Source organism: Melitaea cinxia, chromosome 29 (assembly GCF_905220565.1).
Source record: "Melitaea cinxia chromosome 29, ilMelCinx1.1, whole genome shotgun sequence".
In the NCBI taxonomy this organism is placed as follows: domain Eukaryota; kingdom Metazoa; phylum Arthropoda; class Insecta; order Lepidoptera; family Nymphalidae; genus Melitaea; species Melitaea cinxia.
The window spans coordinates 2,369,909-2,380,297 of NC_059422.1; the positions used below are offsets into that span (position 1 = coordinate 2,369,909).

General features: G+C 34.7%; 2 protein-coding genes across 2 annotated transcripts; one reads left to right on the top strand and one right to left on the bottom strand.

The window, feature by feature from the left end:
* Window positions 1-2,519: 2,519 nt before the first annotated feature.
* Window positions 2,520-6,058, top strand: LOC123667880 (gastrula zinc finger protein XlCGF57.1-like). Its single transcript, XM_045601714.1, has 2 exons — window positions 2,520-4,071; window positions 5,586-6,058. Exons 1-2 carry the CDS (start codon window positions 2,654-2,656, stop codon window positions 5,986-5,988), a joined length of 1,821 nt encoding a protein of 606 aa, XP_045457670.1. The 5' UTR covers window positions 2,520-2,653; the 3' UTR covers window positions 5,989-6,058.
* Window positions 6,059-7,377: 1,319 nt separating this feature from the next.
* Window positions 7,378-8,846, bottom strand: LOC123667700 (chorion class B protein Ld32-like). The gene is made up of 3 exons (XM_045601541.1): window positions 8,796-8,846; window positions 8,417-8,708; window positions 7,378-8,044 (listed from the first exon to the last, which is right to left on the bottom strand). Exons 1-3 carry the CDS (start codon window positions 8,844-8,846, stop codon window positions 7,446-7,448), a joined length of 942 nt encoding a protein of 313 aa, XP_045457497.1. The 3' UTR covers window positions 7,378-7,445.
* Between the last annotated feature and the right edge of the window lie 1,543 nt (window positions 8,847-10,389).

Here is a 10,389-nt window from a genome sequence, read left to right on the forward strand (position 1 = left end):
TGATGACTTAGTTTCAGTGGCGGTTGCCCAGCGAGAGCTGAACAGTCTAGTCTGTACTAGCCTGTACCATCCCACTACGAGCATAACCTTTTTCTCTACATAAATATTTTTTTTCACAGTGGGAACGTCCACAAAGATAAGACATCTTGACCGGAAAAAAAATATTCATACAAGTACTTAGGTATACAAATATCAGTAGAAATCAAACCCAAGGTCGGTGTGTTACACGCGCTACTTCACCAGAATAGTTGTTTTATTAGAACGTAAGTAATAATAAGTATAAATCTTATCAGTAGTATCATGATTTCATATCCATCATCATAAAATAAAATAAAAATTTCGCATCGTTTCGCGCGAATTCGAATGTGAATATTGAAAAATCGTATATCACTAATATTCGTACATCACTAGTCTAAACGTATAGGACTTACAACCTTGTTTTCACCAGAGCGGCTATAGGCTATAGATACCAGAAGCATCGTAAGTGCCTTGAACAATCCTACCTCTGAACCTCCGCAACTTTATTCATCATAATGACTAGGTATGTACTACTCAAGACCAGTATTATGTAGCTGTAGTCTTCTGAAAAGTTGAGGTGTTTCCCCAGTGTGGCTGCTTCAGATCAGGATATTATATCCTGTTGTGCACTACCTCGATAAAATAGACTAGTATGATTTTTTATTACAGTGCGCGTAGATTTAGTAGCGCTGCGGTCAGCAAACCGCCTGCCCAGCGTGATGACTATGGGCAAAACACATGAGTTCACGCCATTTTTGACGTGTACTCGTGGAGACCTAGTCACGCAGTGGACTGTGATAGGCCGAAATGATGATGAGATTTAGTACATTAATCAATCGTAAAATATTTGCAAATTGAATAGTTATTTCATCATATGCACATCCTTTCTTTTCTCTTTAACATACTCCATGACAAAAAGGCTCCCTCCTACCTTCGGTCCCGTTTCCTTCTTTCTCCTACCCCAAACGATATAGATCGTTTTTATTTTTTCGTTTAATTTCTGTACAAACTTTCTTTTTCAATTTTGTCATGATCTTGAAAAAAAAACTTATACAAGAAAAATAATATGACATCCGAGGAGGAGGTAGATAGCAACACTACAATAGTTACTCGGCCACTACTACGTTAATTATTGTGAATCTAGTGGAACTAAAAAAAAGGGGGGATTGAGAACAAAAAAAACGTAATTCAAGTTTTACACTCCAGCATGAATCGAATATCATAATTAGAGCATTAATCCGAACAATATGCATATATTTTTTCTATTATTAAATCTCGAGAAAATCTAAGGAGAGTAGGTAAATGTAGAGAGCTATATCTGTATTTATTGTGTTTAGGTGTCAAACTGAAACTGACAACGCGCATTATGATATTTTCTGAATTCTCCCTGTGGAAAAACTCCGATAGGTATATAATGTTAAGTTCCATTGGGGATCCTGATAAATCTATCTGGATCGAAAAATGCTCAGAAAAAACTTTAATACAAAATTAGTAATATCTTGCAAGAAATACAGCGTCACTATAAAAATAATATCAAAAATGTGTTGGCCTATATGCGTCAAAAAGTCAAATCCAAATATAATAATTGTATACGGTTAGAAAGGGCTTCTTAATTCTTTTTAGTAAACGAATGGTATCTATAAAAATATCATAATTATGACAGAGTCAATGCACTATTTAGTATTTAGAAAATATTACAACACACGGCAGTGTCCGTGCAACATCTACACCTCAATTTTAGGCCGTTTTTTTATCATCGTGGAATATGATATGTACTACGAAAAAAAATTTTTTTTTTCTTTTTCAAATAAATCGTTTAATTAAAAATCGATTTTTCATATTTCAATAATCGATTGACGAAAAAAGAATTGATTAATATATGAATCGATTATTTTTTCACATCTGATATCTGTAGACTATAAAATACATTGTTGCCAGCTTTAGAGATTTTTCCATAAATTTAAGGATATTTAGCAAATAGCAGACGCCGCGTTGGCGCAACGGTTACAGCCTTGGATTGTACCTGTTGCGTGGGCGGTTGCGGGTTCGATCCCCGCTCATGACAAACATTTGTATTGGCCATACAGGTGTTTGCCGTGGTCTGGGTGTTTGTGCAGTCCTTGTGGGTCTCCCTACCGTGCCTCGGATAGCTCGTCAAGCCGTCGGTCCCGGTTGTTATCATGTACACCTGATAGCGATCGTTATTCATAGTAGGGAATATATCCGCCAACCCGCATTGGAGCAGCGTGGTGGATTAAGCTCTGATGCTTCTGGCTGAAGCATATGTTTAATGAATTTAGTAAAGCAAAGTATACAAAATAATTTATTTTCTATTTTAAGACTGAAAAATATAAAGTAATGAAAAAAATATCTGAATGATTATAAAAAAATTCAATTATAGGCTTAGGAGGTTTGGTTTTTAATTTAGAGACTTTTGGTAAAATATTTAGGAAAAAGATGTTTTAAGTGTTGGCAACACTGATACATTATTTGTAATTTTGTAGGTATGAAAACAATAAGAAATAGAATTAGAATGACAAACAACGAGGAATATATATTAAACCGTTAAAATGTAAATATATCGTGTTTGTGTCGATTATCAATAAATATTTAACTAAATTCGAAGTCCATCAACATGGATAATATAATACTAAGACGGAATAACATTTGCCGTACGTGTCTTTGCGAGGCGTCGGATTGTAAATCTCTATTAAGCAAAGTGGTAGGAGATGATCGAACTCTTTGTGAGGTTTTATCTTTTATAACCGGTGTCGATATTTCTATATGTGAAGAATATCCTAAGCAGGTTTGTAATGAGTGCCATACTATGATATACAAAGCAGATGATTTTAAAAAGAGATTCATTCAATCCGAGAGCATATTAAAAAGCGGAATCCTGACAGCAAATTTTAGCGATTTAATAAAGAATGAAATAATTAATGAATCACATTTACCAATCGATAATCAATTGCACGATAATTATGCTAGTTATATAAAAAAGTCACAGAATTCAGACATAGAAAAGCCTATAAATACTTTTTGTCTAAGTTCTGATAATTATAAATACGAAAATTCGATAAAAGAAGAGCGAGATGATTATTTACAAAATGATATTGATGATTTAACGGATAGTATTGTTATAGAAAATACTCATTTACCAGATTACCCACAAAAATGTATATGTAGTTTTGTGTCTGTAGATAGATCTGAGTTCGAAGTACATACAAAAGAATGTAAAATGTGCATTGATAAAGACAATGTAATAAAACTGTTATGTCCAACATGCAATGAAAACTTTTCTAATTTAGAGTTACTACAAATACATATAAATAATCACAAAGAAAATCTAGATTGTAAAAATGACGAGTGTCCTAAATGTAAAAAGAAATTCGAAAACGGAACACTATTAATAGCTCATATGAAAAGTCATAAAAACAAAATTAGGGATAAACATAAGAAGACTAAAAATAATTCAAAGAATGGTCAAATCATACCTCTAATGTGCAGTCAATGTAAGGAACAGTTTTCTAATCTCGATGAGTTAACAATTCATATGAAAGTCCACGTTGAAACCAAATTAAAAAGTGAAGAAAAGAACTTCCAATGTTCGATGTGTATGAGAAAATTTGTACATAAACTATCGTTAATCTCTCACATAAAGCGACATGAAGATAAAAAGCAGACGAAGTATACTTGCAAGGCGTGCAAACGTGAATTTCACCACCGAGCCCACTTAGATAACCATATAAACTTAGTTCACTCAAAAGAAAAAGGCGTATCATGTAACGATTGTGGTAAAAGCTTCTCAACTCAAGATTGCCTCGATCTCCACATGGAAAGCCATAAAGTTGATAAGAAACATCAATGTAAAGTCTGTAACAAAACTTTCACAATGTTATCAACACTAACAGAGCACATGAGAATTCATACTGGTGAAAAGCCGTTCCTATGTTCTATATGTGGAAGGGGGTTTAGTCAGAAGAATAATTTAGTTCAGCACATCATGAGACATCAGGGTCTAAAGCCTTTTAAATGTGAACATTGTGAGCACAGGTGATTTTTTTTTATGTTTATGTATGTCTAACTGAGATTGGACACAGAAGTAGATATACATATTTAATTAGCTTTTAAATGTAGTATTCATTTACTATATAAGTTAAAAGTAAGCATTTCTTTACAAAATGCAACTAAATTAAGTTTAAACATATTTAATTTCATATCAAAAATCTACCGTTCCAGTGGGGATTGAATCTGCATTTCGGATTGACTGTGTCGATGCTCTAGCCAATTAAGCTATGGAACGATGTACGCGCTAGATTGAAATTTTTAATATGATGATTTTATAATCAGTTCTAGCATACATTCTATGTTCACGACGGCCTTACGGGTTCTGTAAAGAAACTTACTATAGATGGCGCTACGGTCGCTTAGATTTTTGATATGATATAAAAAAACTGTTAACGATTTCCTAATGTGTGGGTAACACAAAAATAAATAATATAAATTAAGTTTAATTTTTGATACTAAGACTAAAAAATACATTCTAAGTGCTAAATAAAATAAAAAACAAATTTAAGTAATATGACATTAAGTATACATATGAACTATAGTATATTTTATAATCAGTTTAATATTTAAGTAATTCTGTTATTATTCCAATTTTGTCCTTACTAATTGAGATTGATGCAAGTTTTTCAGTTTGTTTGTTTGTTTGTTTGTTTGTTTGTTTGTTTGTTTGTTTGTTTGTTTGTTTGTTTGTTTGTTTGTTTGTTTGTTTGTTTGTTTGTTTGTTTGTTTGTTTGTTTGTTTGTTTGTTTGTTTGTTTGTTTGTTTGTTTGTTTGTTTGTTTGTTTGTTTGTTTTTTTGTTTGTTTGTTTGTTTGTTTGTTTGTTTGTTTGTTTGTTTGTTTGTTTGTTTGTTTGTTTGTTTGTTTGTTTGTTTGTTTGTTTGTTTGTTTGTTTGTTTGTTTGTTTGTTTGTTTGTTTGTTTGTTTGTTTGTTTGTTTGTTTGTTTGTTTGTTTGTTTGTTTGTTTGTTTGTTTGTTTGTTTGTTTGTTTGTTTGTTTGTTTGTTTGTTTGTTTGTTTGTTTGTTTGTTTGTTTGTTTGTTTGTTTGTTTGTTTGTTTGTTTGTTTGTTTTTTAACACAAAAATTAAATTTTTAATTTGAACCAGTAGTTCTAGAGATTAGCACATTTCAACAAAAAAAAAAAGAAAGAAAGCTAACTTTTCAGCCTTATAATATTAGTATATAGATTAAATATAAAGACAGATATAAAAAAAATAGTTGCGAATGTTTACATTGAAACTAATGTAATGCTTGTGTAGTTATAAAATGTACCTCTTTTGAAATATCTTTAAAAAACTATGTTCTATGATGGAAGGCCTTTATATGTATGTTAATAATGACTTCGACTATATTAATGATAATTAATTCTATTATAAGATTCAGTATTATGTTTTGTCATGAAATTATCTTATCTCTTCAACATCAAAATATGTTTACTGCAATTGAAATCCATTTACAGATATTCATGTCACATTATTATACATGTTTATTATATTTGCAGATTTGTATCAAAAGGAGAATTACACGCACACACCCGTAAACACAGCGGAGCCCATCCTTTTATATGCGATGAGTGTGGAAACAGTTTCACCACATCCAGTTCATTGACAAAACATCGCAGAATCCACAGTGGAGAAAGACCATACGCCTGTGACTTATGTTCTATGAGATTCGCTGTACTTGGAACTTTGAAGAACCATAGACGTACTCATACGGGAGAGAAACCTTACAAATGTTCTCATTGCAAGAAAGCGTTCATACAGAGAAATGATTTAGTTTCTCATATTCGTTGCCATACTGGGGAACGGCCTTTTATTTGTACGAGTTGTGGCCAAGCATTCAGAAAAGCTTCAGCATTGAAAGTGCATATAAAGATTCATGCAAAGGAACCTATGTTATTATAACAAACGGTGTAATAATTTTTTTTTATCATATCAAAAATGCAGATTAGACCCCCAATGTTTGATATGATATTAAAAAATATTTAAAATTCCCTATTGTGTGAGTAACCACATAAATAAAAAATGAGTGTAATAAAATATTTTAAAAAATGTTATGACATCTTTATTTAATTTTAAAATGACTTTTTTTTATACAAGTTGGTGGGCAAACAGGCCTGCAACACCGAAGTATCGCAAGCGCGTTACCGATTACCCCAATTACCCCAAAGAGTTCTGGTCACCCTACTCACCAATAGAAACAAAACACTGCTTGAAAGCAGTATTATTTAGCTGTGATCTTCTGTAAAGTTGAGGTACTTCGCCAGTCGGGCTGCTCCATATTTTGAGTAGGAAATTTCCTGCTGTGCCCTACCTCGGTTAAAAACGTCTGTCTGTCAAGATCCTTTTTCTCAGGAACGCGCGGAGGTATCTAGTTGAAATTCATATCAAATATTCAGGTTTAAGGACACTTTGGAGTTGTGAAAAAATCGAATTTCTAAGCCAACGCAATCAAACTACCTACTGGGTACTTCCCGTGAACTGAGAATCTTGAAATTTGGTACAAAGCAACGTCTTATAGCACAGATAAAGGAAAAATTTGTAAAAGCGTAACATTTAAGTTACATCGTATAATGAAAATATTTTTAATAATTTTTATACGGAACCCTCGATGCGCGAGTCCGACTCGCACTTGGCCGTTTTTTTTATGTTTCCTCAACTTTTTGTTGGATTAATAATATGTATTGTATCACCTACTTTACAATGTAAGTTGAAGTTAGTTTTTTTTGTTAGACCTTAACTAATTAATATTCTGTAATGTAGGGGATACAAGTGCGGATCGAGCCGTCCAATAAGGTTGTAAGCACACTCACTCGAAAATCGGCGAAGTACTAGTCTGATTATAAGCGATTTTTGAATTTGATTATTTCATTTTTTTGCGCATCAGGACGACTTCGGTATGGGAATAATTCATTGGAGGAAGTCAGACCTAATTTAATGACCTGATTATTACTAAAAATAGTCTATAATATATTATGTCCTCTAAGCATCTATATCACATTTTTCCATGAAACATTTTGTGCTATCTTCCAATTGTAAAAAGTTAACTAAATAGTTAATTTAAAAATTCTTGATTTCTACTTTATAATTATTTGTTTAGGCGTAATAGTCCATTATTTTGTGTTAGAGTTTATTCTAGTATTTTTTTTCTATGTGTTATTTCAAATAGGTTATAGTTGTCAAAAACGAGGTCCAGCCAGCAGCTGCTGTTATATAAATATTCAAACTTTGTAAAGAACCAAGAGGTAAGACTGGTAAGAGCCAAAGGTTTTTGGCAAAATAAGTTGAAACATATAGTAGGTAAGGTAACTTTTTATTGTAAGGAACTTATTACATTTAAAAACACTAGCTATCGCGTGCATTTAGATAGCTCTACCACAACCGCAACCAGCGCGGAAGGGTCCAGCTAGAGATCCCACACCGTATCCGTAAGGACCGTAGCCGAAACCCTCAGCACCCCAGGCACCAATGCCGTAGCCTAGCGGACCAGCGATGCCAGCGGGAGCGAGGTTCTCAGCCAATATGGCGACGGCTCCATTGCCGCAGCCGTAGTTGACAGCACCAGCACCGGCAGTTGGCAGAGCTCCTTCTAGAGCCACGGTTCCCAAGAACGGTAGAGCACCGGCGACTGCGAGAGGTCCTTCAATGGCGTTTTCTGACAGAACTGACACTCCTGCGGGAGGGATGGTGGACGCACTGGATACTCCGAGACCGCCACCATTGGACGCTGAGACGGCGGCGGCTTCGAAAGCGAAGGGAGCGGCTTCATAAGCGAAGGGGGCGGCTTCGTAAGCGAAGGGAGCGGCTTCGTAAGCGAAGGGTGCGGCTTCATAAGCGAAGGGGGCGGCTTCGTAAGTGAAGGGAGCACCAAAAGCTGGAGCGAAAGATCTCGCAGCAGTAAAAGGTGCGGTAGCAGCGAACGGTGCAATAGCCGGGGCGAATGGTCCTGCGGCGTCGAGTTCTGTTTATAAAGTTAAAGTGGCATAAGTAATGAAATACTACAATAATATATTGAATAAATAAATAAAATTAATGTCTACATATGTGAGAACAACTAAATGTTATTATATCTACTAATTTAGGGTGATTGAAATGGCGATTTTTTTGCCATTAAAAATACTACACATTTAAGGAACTCAGAAAATCATTTTAAATTTTTTAATATTCAATAACTGTGTAGCAAATTGGAAATATAAACTTTCTTCAGAAGTAAATGTCACGTGACTTAAAGATGTCTTGTTCGATTTCCGTGAAAAATTCAGATAAAAAGTGTTATTATTTATTTAGTTGAATACGTCATCTTATCAATGATTGTTTTCATTGTTTTGCTTACCGTTGCATGCGCAGTTTCCAGCGATGGAGACAGCTCCAGCCGCCGGTACAATTCCTCCGAACTCCACAGCGCCGAGGATCGGCACCTGACCAGCGACCTGGGTTGTACCGGCGACGCCCATCTCACCAGCGACACCCACGTTGCCGACGCCTGAACCGCCATATGCAGCATATTCGGGATAGGTAGCGATGGGTCCCCCGTAGCCTAACATGGTCGGACCAGCCAAACCTTCCCAGCCGAGTGAACCCGCCATAGCAGCTCCCATACCACGCAGGCACTGGCTGTATACATTCTAAAACACAGAACAGCTATCAGAAAAGAAAAACAAAAATAATATTTAATAGTAGTTCGTTACCATTATTGTAATTGTCTTATTTACCTGAACCAAGCAAGCTTGGACGGCGAGGAGCAGGAAGGCAAGAGTGGACATGTTTGTTGGGTTGTTTGCGATGACTACACAATGACGATGAGAAGGGCTGGTCGTTTATATATTAGTAATCAATGAGGCTGTTCAGTTGGTATAAATGTGTCGAAACAGCACAAAACGTGGTTGTTCATACGTTTTAGTTTTTTTACACAATAATTCTACTTAATATTGCCTGTACATTTTTTTTAAATTTCATGTATTATTTATTCATATACTTATATAGCTTTTTGTCTTTTGCAAATTAAACATGATTAGTATTTTTAGTATGTTGTACCTTCATTGTGTTAAGCTAATGTAAGATAAATGTACTCATTTTTTCATGAAATCAAACATAATTTATTTAGTCAAGTAAGACAAAAAGTTACTCGAAGTGTATCTTAATAAGTAGGTACCTATAATTATTGTAACTTCTGGAGATTAAAAAAATTGTATCTATATAAAAAAAAAAATTCTTTTCGAGTTAAGTTTCAATCATTAAACTTTGTATTCAACAAATAGGACATCATTATTAACCGACTACAAAAAGGAGGAATTTCTCAATTCGATTTTTATGTGTATTACGTCTAAGTGTTTACTTGGTTAACCGATCTCAACGATTTTTTAAAATCGAAATATGATACTCGTCATGCGTAGGTATTTAATTAACTATTTTACCGACTACCTACGTGGTATAACCTTTTATTGATGTAGATAAGTGCAGTAGGTTATTTTCGTTTGCACTCATACAACACAGTTAACTTATTTTTTTTATATATAAGTTTTAACATCCATGGGCTCTTACCTACTACTCTACCTGCTGAAATGACACATGGTAATCAAATCGCAAAAACTGGGTCCCAGATAGCAAAATTGTTTGCGGATAGGTTCGCGTCCGTATACAGCTCCTTAATACTACCTGAAGAAACATCTGTTATAGCGAACAAATCGCATTATCTGAGTAAGTTGAAATTTTCCGAGAGAGAAGTTATACGCGCAATTAAAAAACTTGACATCTTCAAGGGTGCTGGTCCCGACGAAATCCCTCCAACTTTCTAAGATTATACCAGTCTACAAAAAGGGTGACTGTAACGACGTTAAAAACTACCGACCTATTTCTATAATATCGTGTTTCTCTAAACTTTTCGAGACTCTTGTTTGCCCGATTATAACTCGCCATATAGGTACAGCTATTTCAGATATGCAGCATAGGTTTATAAAAGGACGCTCTGTCCAAACAAATTTGCTGTCACTCACGTCATATTTAACTAAGGAAGTAGATAGAAATCAAAAAGTGGACTGTATTTATATGGACTTTTCCAGTGCTTTTGACAAGGTGTGCCATTCACGTCTAGTACGTAAATTGAGATGTTACGCTATTGATGGGGCCCTTCTGGAGTGGTTTAATTCGTATTTGGCAAAGAGACCTCAGTTTGTGGTCCTTAATGGCCACAGATCACAGGATTACGTTGCTAAATCAGGAGTACCTCAGGGGTCCGTCTTGGGTCCTGTTCTCTTTTCGGTGTTTATTAACGATATCACATCTTCGATTAAAAACTGTAGATATTCG